Source organism: Anolis carolinensis, chromosome 2 (genome assembly GCF_035594765.1).
Source record: "Anolis carolinensis isolate JA03-04 chromosome 2, rAnoCar3.1.pri, whole genome shotgun sequence".
Classification (NCBI taxonomy): Eukaryota; Metazoa; Chordata; class Lepidosauria; order Squamata; family Dactyloidae; genus Anolis; species Anolis carolinensis.
In genome coordinates, this window is record NC_085842.1 from 285270185 (window position 1) to 285286345 (window position 16161).

Sequence of the window (16161 nt, forward strand, 5' to 3'; positions counted from 1 at the left end):
CTCTCTACTGAAGGCAAAGCATCCTAGCATACATGTTGAAATCTCCAGTATACAAGAGTAGATATTCCACTCCCACATTTCTTTTAAAAAAACAGTCTGTTGATAACCATGAGTGTGTAGATCCTTGCCTTTTAAAAAAATGGATCAATATAGGGCAATTAACCTGTCACAAACTAAGACCATAACATCACCTTAAGTTTCTTTTCCTTTTTAAAGGTTGCATAGATTTATTTGTTTGTTTATCATTTACTTCATGTATACCCTGCCTTTCTCACTGCATGGGGGACTTAAGGCGGCTTACAACTCTGGCAAAATTCAATGCCATATAAAACATAATAATAAAACACATTCCATCAATTAAAACCAATTAAAACAGTTATGCAATTAAAAACACGTATAACAAACCAATTTAAAATATATAAAGTGAATATAAGAGAATTATTACCATCATCGTTGTCCTTGTTATAAATTATTACTACCTTGTACAGTATTAATAATCATCTCTTAATTTTTGTGGGTCAGAAAGTACAGTTATGTGAGCAGTGTGATCCTCCACTAAGATGACTGATGTATACATCATTAGAGCTAATGGGACTCAGAATTATTTTCCCTATTTTATGTTTGTGTGTTTTTATACTCACAGTGTGTTGCAAACTTCTTTTATCTTTCACTTTCCCTCTTTTTGACACTATTTCCCATAATTTACTTGAACCCGAAATAGCAGTATTTACTTTCCTAAGTCTCAAGAGCCTTTTATTCTCCTTCTTAGAAAAGTCTTTCTAATGCAATATTTGAAAGTCCTTGCATATTCCTTTATTAATGGTAGAATAAGGGACCTTTGGAAGTTAACCTGTATACATCAGAACTTGAAAATAAATCTTGTGGTGTTTGAAATACAGGATATTTTCTGATCCCAATGAGGATTCTAACATATTGTAGGATATCCCTCAAATCTAAAGGAATGATTATGTGTGGAGAATCAAATGTGCTTTATCTAAACACTCAGAGCCTGAAAGCCCAAAGTAGAATGAAAATGAAACAAAATCTAAAATGAAATGTTACACTTCCTTTAACATGTTTTTTTTCTCAATACCAATGAATGTTATTAGTTCATTAATGGAAGAATATCTGATTTCCCCTAAAATCTTTAGGCATTCAGAACATAACAGTTCTGTTTTGTTGCATCATAACTTGCTATTGAAATTTTGACTTTATCCAGATACATTATGTTTCTTGGACCAAAAAATAGCCAGTGTCAAAAAATCTGTAGATTTCTTGGGATATTTTTTGTCTGTTGTTTTTGTTTATAAAAAGAAAACTGTATGTGGCAAGTGACTGAAACTTGAGGGGAACATTTATAGCTGGTCAGATGACAGTATCACAGAATAATAGGTGTAGTTCTATGTGTTGTCGAAGGCTTTCATGGCCGGGATCACAGGGTTGTTGTATGTTTTCTGGGCTGTATGTAGTTCTATTTGCATTCTGCAATAAAATGTGACTCAAGAGGATTACAGTGTCACATTATAGAATCATAGAATAATAAAATTGGAAGAGACCAAATGGGCCATCTAATCCAACCCCCTGCCATGCAGGAAAGCACAATCAAAGTATCCCTGATAGAGGCTGAATGTCCATCTGTGAGGGGTGCTTTGAATGCGACTTTCCTGCTTCTTGGAAGGGGCTTGGACTGGATGGCCCACAAGGTCTCTTCCAACTCTATGATTCTATGAGAAATTGTTACTATTGATTATCGTATGCTAAAAGCTTATTACTATATGCTTGCCTACTCAGAAGTAAGCCATATTCAGTTTAGTAGCCATAATGCTAGGTGAATAAATTTAAGATTGCAGCCTCAGTTGTGTTCATTTGAATGAATAAAAAATGAAGAGCTTTTTGAAAGTCCTCCCTATCATGGCCAACTCTAATAGTGAGGAGGAGGAATGTCTGGAAGGGCCTGAGGAGGAGATGAAGGCCCACAGCTCCCAACAGTCTCCCCAGCCTGCTAGTTGTCAGCGGTAAGAATCATCACCAGCAGTCTGTAAGCTGAGGCAAATACATTGAAACCAACTCGCGAGGAGTTAAACATACTCCCACCTGTGGAACACAGAAGAGAGCGTGCAGAGTTTTGCTGGTCTTCAAGATTATCCGAGAAACGAGCACTGAGCAAAAATAGCTGAGGTCTTAGAATAAAGGGGCTCAGCTTGAAGGCTTGTTGTGGCAGTCGTTGTTGTTCCTAGCTAAATTCTACTCTTCGGATGCTTGGCATTTCGGACCTTAGATTGTGACCCTGACTATCGTTTGTTCCTGACCTGACTCTGTAATTCTCTACCTTGACTTTGGTAATTGAACTTTGGACTGCAGAATTAGCTTATCCATATCAGTTGTTGTTTAGACTTCATGCTTTGACTGTGGACTGTTGAATTTGATTGGCTTACTGCTTTTTGTTACTTTTTTGAGAACTGTTCTTCTGATAACTGTTCTTCTGATGTTCATGAAACTTCCATATAAATATGTGTAGTATAAAATGTACCCAGAAAGAGGTAGACATGTAGTATGTGACTTTTTCAGTATCTGAGATTGCTTCAGACGTATTGGATGAGAGGAGAACCATATATGGTATAATCCTTGTATCTGTATTTTCCCAGACTATGCATGAATACACAAACTGCAGATAATTAGAATGTATGACTTAGCATGAGTAGAGGTTGGTTGATCCAGGATCCATTTGTTTATTCAACCACATTTACAGCTGTAACCAACAAAACAGTGGCCTTTTTCATTCCAAAGAAACTTGTATTGCATTTTTTCTTCGCTGTGTGGAGTGGTTTTACCCTGTGTAGTCAATAGCAAATTGAAGTATGTTTGTCCCAAAAATATCATAGAGTCGTACTGGAGGACATAGAAAATGCCTAACTAAGCCATGGTTTTTAAGAAGTGGAAAATTATATGGGGGTTACTGTACCATATGCTCTGAGAAACTTTCAGTAAAGCTGGGATGAACTATAAGGTCTCAGGAATTTTCTCTATTTATATTCTGTTTTGGTCCATAAAACCTGCAAGTAAAAATCAGACTCACCAGTGACATGAAGGGTGCCAAAATACTTATATTATTGCTTCCTTATCACCTTGGAATATATAATATTTTGAGAGTTTATAATACAAGCAACATACAAAATTAATACGCAAAGAAATAAAATTAGGTTTGTATCAGAAATTTCCCAATTTCTAATTGTTAAAAAGGTAAAGGTTTTCCCCTGACGTTAAGTCCAGTCATGTCTAACTCTGGGGGTTGGTGCTCATCTCCATTTCTAAGCCGAAGAGCCGGCGTTGTCCGTAGACACCTCCAAGGTCATGTGGCCGACATGACTGCATGGCACGCTGTTACCTTTCCGCTGGAGCGGTACCATTGATCTACTCACATTAGCATGTTTTCGAACTGCTAGGTTGGCAGGAGCTGGAGCTAACAGCGGCCCCTCACGCCACTCCCAGGGTTTGAACCTGGGACCTTTCGGTCTCCAGCTCAGTGCTTTAACGCATTTCGCTACCGGGGCTTCTAATTGTTACATTTTCTTATTCTATGAGGAGTCCTGAAGTGAAGAAAAGAACTGTAGTTAGAAAAATCACAGAAAACTTTAGAGAGCAGTGCTAGTATTAGAAGGAATAATACCTCATTCGTTTTTGACAACTGCTTCTTGTCATAACTTGCTTTTGGGATATGTTTGGAGTTGCTACCTGATCTACAGCCCTGCCTTCAACACCAGAGCTTGTAAAGCAGATGCCCAGTTTCTATGGATGCATTCCTTTGACAGAAAGATTCTACATATTAAATTACCATAACTTCTGGCTTTGTTCCCTGGAAATCCTGCTGTGGGACAACTTATAACTTCTAGTTGTTCAGAATGTTATCTTCAGCCTGGGAAATAATAAGATCTGTTCCATTTTAGTTGGAAGCTGAAGAGCAGTTTCACCTTTATCATGGAACATTTGGGCACATTTTGGGAGTTTTTCTTTATTCTTCTTCCCCTAATTCCATTTGATTGGCCATTCTTTTCGCTTGTGTTGCCCTTCCCATTTATTATTGCTTTTATGTTTCTTCTTAAAAATTATGTTGATGGTTTACAGTTAGGCATCTTGTTATTCTCCAGGTTGCTATTAATTGCTTTAGATACAGAAAAAATAAAATAAAATTCCTGGGCTAATAATAATAATAATAATAATAATAATAATAATAATAATAATAATAATAATATCTTCTTTCTGCCAGGAATCCATTTGTTCAAACAATAATAAGCCAGTGTTTTCAGTAAAATTTGTGACCACCTAAGCATATATGGCTTTTAAAAAAATACATCCATCTATCACTTCATCCTAGTTATGACTTGCTGTTTCAAAATCTCTTTAAAATCTTTTACCATGTTTCTTTTTTTCTTGTCACTTTTAGATTGTAGCATTTTTCTAACTGCTTAATTTATTAGTTTTCTATGCTATGTTTTGGTGCCCAGTACATCAGTGCTTGCTCATGCATATTTTTTTTTAGCTGTGCTCAGGTGTGAACTCAGTCAACTATATGAACAGTTCTGTCATGTTGGGATGTCTGTTTATGGAAGAAAAATCTCCATGCCAAGTTCTCAGAGTTTAAATTGTGATGTTGCCAGATACCATTCTGTTTACTTTTTTCCTTTCTCATGAAAATGACTCGTACCATTGCTTTCTAAGACCATAGTCTGCTGGAGCCTTGTTTGGAGAAGTACTGTACTTCTAATTTAAAGTCTTGCCTAGCGATGTCTTCTCATAAGAGTTTGATATATCATTGCATTAAAATGCAACTTTCAGATCAGTTGCTATAACTATTCCTTTTTCTTCATCTTGTCTTATGACGATTCAAAATATAGTCACTAGGGATGTGCAATCCATTAAAATGGTTCAAAGGTCAATACAAAACTGGGGGGTGCTACTGCTTCATTTCTGTTTCCCCCTCAAATAATGTTTATTTAAACTTAAACACAGTCAAAGCCTTATGCTACTAACACACAAGCTCCACCAATTCCTTTTATTTTTTTTTCTTTTGCTTTTCTGCTGAAGAATTTTGCTTTCGCGATCACAAGCTGTTTGGGAAGCTTTCCTGGTGCTTCATTTCTAAAGTGTTTCTAAAGTATAGTTAGTAAAAAAAATCCGTTACTATAACAAGAGCAATGAAATTTTGTTACTATTTCATTATAGTAATAGTGCATAATTACTATAATTGGGGAAACTTCAGTGGCTCCTATCTCCCTCATTTTTACAGCTTTTGGGGTGCAACTTGCTACAATGGTAGAACACATTTACCACTCTTAGCCCACCAAATATCAGAACGTTTCACTTATCCACAGATTTTTGGGGAATTTTAAAAGTTTTTATAGACAACATTTTTAATAATAAAGAAAATATGTTCCTAATTTGAAAGGGTTATTTCCTGTTTAATTGTGTAGTCCGTACTTTTAAAGTAGTGGTTCTGCACCGGGAACTTTGTTTTTGCATCAAAAACTTTGTTAAATCAGTGGATGATGCTGTTAAATTGGTTGATTGGATAGCAAAATCGGCTATAACATGATATTCCTCGTGCCAAGACAAAGTTTTTGAAGTTTAATAAACTTTGCCATGTTTTTTTATGATAGAACCAATTAGAGAGTGACATTTATAACCCAGGAACAAAATTCATAGTTTATTGGCACTCTGACTTGCTACAGAGCATCTCTCTACTGCCGAGCAGTGCACTGCATTCTGGGAAATGTAGTTTAGGGCAGGACCTTTTGAATTTTCTGGCATTGAGCTCCTCCCTTCCCAAACTACATTTCTGAGAGTTCTTTGCTTCCTTGCACTGAATATGAAACTGACTTTGGAAGTCTTCCGAGATTTACAAAAACAAAACAAAAAAGTATGGAGTAAGTTTCAATTCTTAAATTTTTGGTGTGGGCCACACCCATCTATCGGATATTGCTTTGTAAGTTCGAAATTAACGAAATTGATTCGAATTATGAGGACTAACAAAAATGCACAGCTCTAATAGTCACAGTATATTTTTCACTGAGATTCCATGGAATCCCTTTTTTCAAGTGTAAAGATATTTTATGTCAGGACTTATTGTCTCAATGTGTGTGGGTGAGGGACAGATAAATTTCAGCATTATGTAGTCTGCAGTTAGAAATCCATCAGTTAGAATTATTTTTAAGATGGCAGGCTGGGGTCAGGATCTGGAGCTCTGCAGAGAGGTAGAGATCCCATAAAACCTCTATTTATCAGTATGCAACTATTGCTGCCAAATTCTAGTTTTAAGCATATAAAAATGGAAAATAACACAAACCTACTACAACTGTGTTAGAAATATAGAGCAAAATTTTTAAACATGTAAAATAGACAGTTCCAGAAGTTAGACCCATCTGCAGACTATACTTGTACAGCACAAACAAATGCAGAATATTTCAAAGGAATTAAGCATGTGTAGTCTAAAAAAGATGTATCCTTTTAGCAAATAAAACAGTTATTTGTCTCTTATTAAACATAAGGCTAATCATAAACCCAATAAAAGAACCCATTACAGAGATTTCAGATGCATGCAGGGTAGAATGAAGAAGCAAAGTTTAAGCCACTGTTTATAAGTGAAATCGAATGTTGATAAGAAAATGGGACTGATCTTCTATTTATTGCATTTTATCCTGTCTTTCCACCTGGCAACTGTTGGAATAATATATGGTTCTCCCTTTGTCCACCTCACTTTTCTCCCAACAAGCTGGCAAAGTAGGCTAGGCTGCTGGGTGTCACCCAGTGAGCTTCTTAGGCCCCTTCTTATACTGCCATATTATAGATTATTAAAGCTGATAAAACACATTATTTGCTTTGAACTGGATTGTTGTATGAGTCTACACTGCCACACAATCCAGTTCAAAACAGATAATCTGGATTTTATATGGCAGGATAGAAAGGGCCATAGATGAACACACAGGTTCTCCCAGTTCTGGTCAAACACCAGAAGACAGAATTTTTGTATCACTTCTTGGTGTTTATACACTTGATACGTTTCTCCCTCAAAGTGTTAATACTGAAGCAGACCCCCAGCCCCATAGGTGCAATGCAGTCAAACTAACTTAAGAAGTCTCCTAATAAAAGTAAGTGTTCCAAAGGGAAATTGTGGCTATTCCTGACTTCTTTAAGTCTTGTTCTCTGTTAATATAGTCTGCCAGTTCATCAACATAATGAGAGTCACTCTTAATCTACATCTTCATTCTCCTTAACCTCCCAGCTGCAAGAGGACAGTCCTCTATATGCCAAGCATCCAGCAACCACTGCTTTACCCACTAGATGGAAATTATGACCCAGTTAATAATGGCTAAATAATCTTTATTCTTGTGCAAAGCTGTATGTGAATTGAGGATGGGAAGAATGGTGCATAGCATATTGTGCAGCAGAAAAGCCATTAGGTCGATAAAGGGAGCATGATAGACTGTTGGACAGGGACTTGTGAGATGTAGGTACTAGTGTCAATAAAACATGAAATTCGTGGAATGATCTTGGGCCAATCATTTTCTCACACTTAACTACCTACCAGGATTGTTGTGCGGATAAAATAAAGAGGAAAAGAGCTATGTACACTGACTTGAAGTCTTTGTGGAAGACATGGAGGATATAAATGTCGCAAATAAATATGTTCACAAAGACCTCTGCCGCAAACACATTGCTGCTACCATATTCTATTCTTCTGCTACAAGATCTGTGGGACATGAGCAAAGTGGTAAGAGAAAGGGAGATGAAGCAAAGTGATGAGCTTTTGTGAGCTAGAATGGATTGTAGAAACCCCCTACACATCAGTGCATGCCTTTGTCTCCCTTATGCTATATGAAATGGCTTCATAGGAGGTCTCCCCTATCAATTAAATTGTTCTCAGTTTTGTCCTCTAGGAGACTTGAGTTTATACTTGTTCTTTTATCCATCTTTTAAAATCCCTTAGAAGAGGTAATTAAAGTGGAGGGATGGCAGTATCCATGCTTTTTTCTTCACTCTTCTACCCTCCTTTATGTACATGTTTTTCTTGACTATTTTAAAGGAAATAGTTGGCATCTGCAGGAATTCTTATTATAATAATATTAATTTATACCCTGCTTTATCTCTCCTAAAGGAGATTCAAAGCATTAGCATACAAGTTAAAATATACAAATATGAAAACATTAAAACATAATTAAATATAAACAGTATTAAAAATTCAGTTAAAATCCATTAAAACATGTGCAGAGTTAAAAACCACAGCACCCCCTGACTATATTTCAAAAACATTCCTCTTTACAAGCCTGTTTGAATAAAAAGGTTTTAGCCTGCTGCCAAAGGACAACGGGGAGGGGGCCATTGTGGTTTCCTTAGGCAGGAAGTTACAGAGTTGAGAGTCGAGGAGCAGCCACAGAAAACGCCTGCTCTCTCTTTCCCACCTACCGAGCTTGAGATTGACGTGGGATCGAGTGAAGGGTCTCTCCTGAAGATCTCAAAGTCCTGGCAGGTTCATACAAGGGGATGTGGTCAACCAAATAGCCTAGACTTGGAACTGTTGTAGAGCTCCCAATAAATATACATTAAAGCCATTGAGAGAAAAGGTGATACTCCACTCTACTAGAAAACATTTATTAAAATATATGTATTCTAACCTGAGAGGCAGTTTTGCAGCCATTCACCAGGAAGGATTGACTAATCCACCAACTATAAGCAACACACTTTTCAGAACTAAGTATACTACCTGAAGTACTAGTAGTGACTCTAAAGCTGCAAGTGTTAAGGGTCAGGGTTCCCATCCTATTTTCCTCATATCTTAGAAAAGGAAGAAGGTGGGTAGAAATGATAGAATAGTATGTTACAGCCACTCGTGATTTTATCTGAACAAATGTAGGTCATTCTTCTTCCAGTCTTTTGTAAGTCATCCTGGAAGATGTAGGCTTTCACATACGTTTTCTCACCCTTTTTTTCATACCCTTTATAATCACACAGTCTGAATTGAAGGAGAAGAAGGCAGAAGATAACATGTGATGACTACTGTCTTCGTAAATACATTCCTCAAATTTCCTTGCCTCTTGTATAAAGTATGGAGAAGAGACTAGGCAGTATCTAATTTTGCCACTTTTATTCTACAAGATACCCTGGAAATCAGTCTTGTTGGTGATGATTTAGAAGACATTTTGAATAGTTCAGTGTGTGTACTGACAAATTATGTTATTGCATTTTTTAAAAAATGAATTATTTTATTTAGATAGTACACTCATACAAAGTATACTTTTAATTGCATTATAAAACAACAGGTGGAATAACAAACTTTGGACAATATATCTAGATTTAAGAGGAAAAATGAAATAAATCATGTTGATATCAGAATTCTAATTTATTGCTGAGAAATAAGTAATTAACAACCTGGGATAAGAATATGAAGGAGACTTAAAATTCTGCACAGTATTAGTTAAGTGGAGAGTCTCTAGATCAGAGGTCCTGAAACTTTACGTGGAAGGCCAGTATATGGGCCCTTAGACTGTTGTGTGGAAGCCTTCCTTGTTGCATACACCAGTTTTGCTGTAGTTTATGCATGGAGCGCTGCTGGAAGAAGTTTTACATTGTGGAATGGCAGCCCACAAGCTCCATGGCTAAACTATAGCTGAGCCGGTGTATGCCGCCAAAAAAAGTTCCATTTGATGAAGTTGTAAATTTCCAAGATAAAGGCATGTTAGTGGGGGGACATTGCCCATTTTGAGAGAGAAGGAACAAAATTGAAAGATAAGGTGCTAAAAGCATTGTATGGAGATCTCTTGTGGGACACTGGACTCTTTTCAATGAATTCTTAATAATAATAATAATAATAATAATAATAATAATAATAATAATAATAATAATAGGAAAGAATAAACATTGACAAAATTACGATCTGTCAACTGCAAAAGGCCACCCTACTGGGATCTGCACGCATCATCCGAAAATACATCACACAGTCCTAAACACTTGGGAGGTGTTCGACTTGTGATTTTGTGATACGAAATCCAGCATGTCTATCTTGTTTGTTGTGTCATACTGTGTCATTGTGTCAATAACAACAACAACAACAACAACAACAACAACACTTCATATTCCACCCTTCTCCCCAAGGGGACTCAAGAGTGGATTACAGTATATAAACAAACACAGGCAAACATTCAGTGCCTTATTACACATATGCAGGCAAAGTGTTCTCCTTTCATTTCCAACTCTGGAGGCGGTGCTCATTTCTGGCTCTAGGGGAGGTTTCTCCATTTCCAAGCCGAGTAGCCTGTGTTGTCACCTCCTGCATGTTTTCTAACTGCTAGGTTGGCAGGAGCTAAAGCTAACATCAGGAGCTCACTCCATCCCACAGATTCAAACTGCCAATCTTCAGGTCATAACCCACTGCACCATTGGCTCCACCAATAAAAATTAATTACCCTAAATATTACAAACAGGAGCTAAGTCTCCAATGATGTCTCTTTCCTAAGGAAACAAAATCCCAGAAATGTTTTACCTGCTGGGGAGAGTAGGGAATGCATAGTACAGGGATAACTTGGAACAGGTACATGTGTGTGTTCTTTACAGTTGTTATTTTTTACATTTATAAGAATAAATCTGAAGTGTATAATAAGAAAGGATAACTAAGTGCTGGTTTTCAGATTTTTAAAGTGTTTTAATCTTAAGTTTTTAATGTATTTTAATCTTTTTAAAGTTTAGTGTTTTAATTTACAAATTATTTAACTATTTTTAATTGCATATTTATATTTTTATTCTCGTGTTTGTATTGTTTGACTCTGTATTGTTTTAAATATGTTGTTAGCTGCCTTGAATCACATTATTGGGAGAAAGACAGGATACAAATGAATAAAATAACAATAATAATAGTTTCACAGATATATAGAATCAGCTCCCTTTTTCTTTTTCATAAGACATAGCTAGGTTTCAAATACTGTAAATTATTTAGTGCGTTTTATTATGTCAAAAGTCAATACTTGAAATGTGCCCAAAACAATAAGATTCTAAACCTTTTGCTACAGTTCAGATGAGAATATTTTGGTGTTCATCATTGATGCCTAGGAAATGGTCTCAGCATTTTCCTTATGTGGAATTAGGGTTACTTAAAGATGAGCTATGTGCCCGTGCCTAAAGAATCACTATTCCATGTGTCTGAATGGATGCTGAGCAATCCAGATTTAGAGTTGGAAGGGGCTTCATGACCACCAAGGCAAACTCCCTTCCCAGTTTTTATTGATGTTGATGTTTTTTTACTGGGATAATTGTTTTATTGCTTTGTTACTGTTTTGTTTGTTTTATCGGGCCTGGCCCCATGTAAGCCACCCCGAGTCCCTTCGGGGAGATGGGGCGGGGTATAAAAATAAAGTTATTATTATTATTATTATTATTATTATTATTATTATTATTATTAATATTAAAATATTAAATATTAATATTATTAATATTAAAATATTAAAACGGGGGTTGCAGAAAACAGATATACCCTCTCTATAAAGGTTTTTCCAGTGAAGACAGATTGTACTTTTCAGATCTACAGAAATTTTTTTTATGCGACGAGCATCTTCATTATTTAACATCTTCATATTTGATGCTGCTGCTTTCTGTTTTATGTTATGATGCTATAAGCTGAAGTGCCTTATTTTTTTATCAAGAGTTTGAAACATCTTGGTGTCTTATTTACTGTTTGCCGGAACACAGTAGTGCAAGCTTCATAATAATCCATTTTCAGGCTGGCTCCTATGTTCTTTTTTTGAATTCAGAGGCTTAGATGGTTTTCATTAATAGCATTTGCTGAATATTATCTATGGAATATTTTCATTCCATAGACCTTATTTTTGTATGGCTGCATTTTTGGTCATGAATAATACACCTGAGTACTTATTGCATAGAAATGTGCCCTTGAAGAAAATTAAAAGCTGAAGTAAGCAAGAAGAAGTAAAAGCATAGCAAATTTCTGTGGCTGTCAAGCCAGAAAAACTGGTTAATTTTTTAAAAACAGTTGCATCATCCAACTGTTCTTTAGGGTTAGTCTGTCATCTTCATAAAATAAATTGTCTGTAAATCTTTGGAAGACAAAATGGCTAAAAGACCATGGGCTGGTCACGGTTGACTTTAGAAAATGCTAGTTTGTATTTCAAACTCATTGGAGAAAGTGTTTTAAGATTGATATGTTACCTTTTAAAACTTCACAGCCATGTGATGAATTTGCTGCAATTCCAGCATAGATGTTGTTTTGGAAGTATATATTTAAATTCGTTAAATCTAGATTTTTAAAAGATTGCACATTTTGAGATCCAGAAACTAGAAAATTATACTGTATACTGTATATTCAATGACTTCATTTTGTGCTTTTACATTTAACAGTTCTAATTCGTTTTGCTCATGTTAAGACTTGTATGTGAAAATTTTCAGGTCAAAGCACAGGAGTATTTCAAATTTTAGACAGAGGAGAAATTTCTCCCCCTCTCTTTCGTGCCGTCACTTTTCACCAGGTTCTTCTCATTGCTCTAAAGGTGAGCAGGAAAAATATTGTAGTTTTTCTCCTCATTGTCATTATTATTTATTTATACTTTGGTAGGTGTCTGAGCATCCACAGGAAACCAGTCATGAATTCCTCCTGACTGTGATCAATTTATTTTGAGCCCCACAATATATTTTAGTAATTGGCATTCAGAATCACAGTCTTTTACGAAAAGTTTGTCACAAGTCACTACCTTAAGAAGAAAACAGATTCCCATTGAATTTAGTATGAATGATTATCTTACTGCCTAGAAAAGTTGTTCAAATCTATGAGAGCATTGCCATAGATGGGGAGGGCATAAAAAACAAGCTATACCTTGTCTTTTAGGATCTCAGGACAGTTTTTTCCACCATAGTGTTCTGATGAACAACAGTATGCAGCTTCTGTAAAAACTTCTCATCTTTTCTATGTACAACCAACTGAAGCATTTTGCAAAACAAAATGTGTTTCTAGTCTCAACTATTTTTTATAACATAGTGGTATAGTCCCTCTGTTTGACATTAATCAATAGACCTTCCAGTGTTTACCTGTATTCAGTGGTATCCTTTATGAGTTTTAAATATTCAGCCTGTACTCAACATAACATTTTGTTTTACCATGTGGACTTGAAATGCCTTCCTCATTTTTATAGAATTGCATACATAAAAACATAGAAAACCTGATGCAATGTATGTGCCTTCCAGCTAATAAGTGACAAGAAGGAACATAATATACATACATGGGCACACACACACACACACCAAATGCACATTTTAATTACATATTCTTAGAAAAAATTGCTAGATCCTTCCACTGAAATAGAACCTACAACACCTGGTATTAATTGGTGCTCTCCTATCTAAAGGATGAATCAGAGCTGATCCTGCTTAGCTTCTAAGATTAGATGGGATCTGGTGCCTTTAGGGTATTTAGTTACCTGGATTATCATAACCTTTAACACATTAAACATATAAGGCACCAGAGTTACTGTATATACTTACGCATAAATTGAGGGCAGATTTTGGGGCCAAAATTCTGAATGTTGATATGACTCATTGAAAAGTCGAGAGTTATCCACAGAGAGGGAATGGACCAATACTATCTCAGGGGATCAGCTGCCGCTGCCACCCCCCCCCCCCCCCCAAATTAAAAAAGGCCAAAGGTGGCCCACAGTAAACAGTAGATGGGGTTGTTTTTTCTGGGATTTTCTTGCCTTTTGCCAGTCAGATCAGAGAAGCAAATAGTTGATTTTTAAGGTACAGTACTCACATTGACTTGTGGATACGTTGACCCATTTTTGGGGTTAATTTTTTCTACGAAATTTATACATGCATATATAGGGTAATTCAAATAGCATCCTTTCATTTTTGTGGGCTTGATTCAGAAGTAACTACAAACTATTGACTATTCTTACATCCTCGAACCAGCACATTCCCCAATAATTTATGTACCGTATATGATGAGATAATTTAAAACTTTCATTTCTAGTTGGAGGTCAACCCCAGTGGAAGAAAGTAACATCCCTAAACCACAGGAAATTAACAAACCATGCTATCAAGGCAAGATTTTTATTTGATTATGGCTTGCAAAAGCTGTGGTGTCCCCATTTTTGATGAAACAGCAAACTAGTAACCACTATTGAGAAGAAATGATGAATTATTTTCTTTTACAAATGATTCTAACACAGCAGCTTGTGCTTGTAATCTTTTTAAAAAATATATTGGGACAGTTCCAGTAAGTCAATAATTGGCCAACAGGACTAGGTGAGACTTACAATTGAAACAGAAAGTTTGTTTGGTTTGGAGGTGATTCTTCTGAAAGGCTTATATTCTCTGTATATTTTGTCCTTTGGTTCTGTCCTTTCCTGGTTTTCTTTGTGCCATCATTATTTAACAACAACCCAGTGGATAAAATTAGTCTCATCACATTCTTGTAAGAGATGATTAGTTTTGGATAACTCTGGAATGTTCTTACAGCAAGTGGAAATATGGAGTGAAAACTGCTAAGAATTCAAGTAATTTCATGTTTAGGGGCTTTGTTTAGCAGCGTTCAGAATGACTATAATTATACATCTATTGTTTACTGTAAGCATGGCTTGTGTGGATAAATATAGAATAATACTAGCTGAACTGTTATCCAACTGGGCATGTGTCCAAGATAATAAAATATTGACAGACTTGAGTTTTTGTATAATAGTATTTTTAACTTTGCTGTGATTTTTCACCACATACACAATTGGGAATGTACGCAAGGCTAATTTACTCTCAGTGCATTGTCTGCTCTGATTTTTTTTCTATATTACATTACGTAATGATCAAATAATGAGAATTTTATTTCAATACTCATTTTTTCTGTTTCCAGGTTAGCACTATATGTATATGAATATCTGCTCCATGTAGGAGCACAGAAATCTGCGCAGACGTTTTTATCAGAGGTATGTTTCCTATCATTCTTATGCCTATTACCATTTTAGATAGTTTCACACATGACAAAGGCCAGTGTTACAAATAATAATTCAGGGCATTATCAGCCAATGCTTTTCCCACTTACATAAGATTACTGTATCATTTGGTGTGCGCTCTTTCACTCCAGGGCTCCTTTTTTCATTGCTAAAGAAGAGCGAAATCACATATATAGCAGTTGCAATACTGTTTTTTTCTATATCTGTATGCCTCTGTTTCTGGTTTGTGTTTTATTCCTTGAAAGTTGATCACTTCCTGAACTAGGAAAAGCCCTGCTGGATCATACCAAAGGTCTGTCTAGTCTCTACCACCCACATGTCTTGTGGGAAACCCACAAGCCCAAGGCAACAATAATTGATTTACACACTCCACCACTGTAAAATGTAGAGATGACCACAGTTTTAATGTTTTTTTTTAAAGTTAGTCAGATTTCCGATGAACTACTATATATTTTGCATTTTGATTTTTTTAAATCATTAATATTGATCATCCAAATGAGAAAATGACCCTAATCTGTGTTTATGTTGGTTTTAGATAAGATGGGAAAAAAACATCACATTGGGAGAACCCCCAGGATTCTTACACTCTTGGTGGTGGTAAGTGTTATTCAAGTTTACAAAAAACACATTGAGTTTTTATCGTAATGTTAGCCCTCGCAAACACTGACTTATAACTGAAAAGTAATTGGAATATTTTTTGCTTGTCACTTGGAAAAATTGGGCAATATTTAAAGATGAACTGGCGACTGGTTTCCTAGTGAAGCCCAAGTTACCTAATTTATTCCAGGTATTTATTTATTTACTGTATTTTTATCCTGCTTTTCTCCCAATATAAGGATTCAAGATACCCGAGAACGAATAAGACTCAATGAAATTAAAACAAAGCAGCTGCATCAAAATATAAAAATAAAGATTAAAAAACAATTAAAGTCGTGTCATGAACATAAAAATATTTAAATACATTTAAAACTAGACTTAAATGTGAATTTGGTTTTGAGGATTTTTTAATGTCAAGACTAATATTCAATTAAGTAGCCTTTCTGTCTGGATCCTACCCCTAGTAGAGCTACAAAGTGTTTACTGGGACAATTTGCACAGTACACTGAGCTAGGAACCCTGGCTGGCTGTGAACTAGCTGCTATGAGCACCTGCTGCTGCATACTGCATG

At 35.8% G+C, this 16161-nt stretch overlaps 1 protein-coding gene across 7 annotated transcripts in view; it reads left to right on the forward strand.

Moving 5' to 3' along the window:
• ssbp2 (single stranded DNA binding protein 2) overlaps nt 1-16161 on the forward strand; it is a 134286-nt gene that overhangs the window by 35932 nt on the left and 82193 nt on the right. For all 7 annotated transcript variants that reach the window (XM_062972280.1, XM_062972284.1, XM_062972281.1 and 4 more), the window contains exons 2-3: nt 14894-14966; nt 15529-15590. In XM_062972280.1, coding sequence (XP_062828350.1) covers nt 14894-14966; nt 15529-15590 — 135 coding nt within the window. The remainder of the gene's footprint in view (nt 1-14893; nt 14967-15528; nt 15591-16161) is intronic.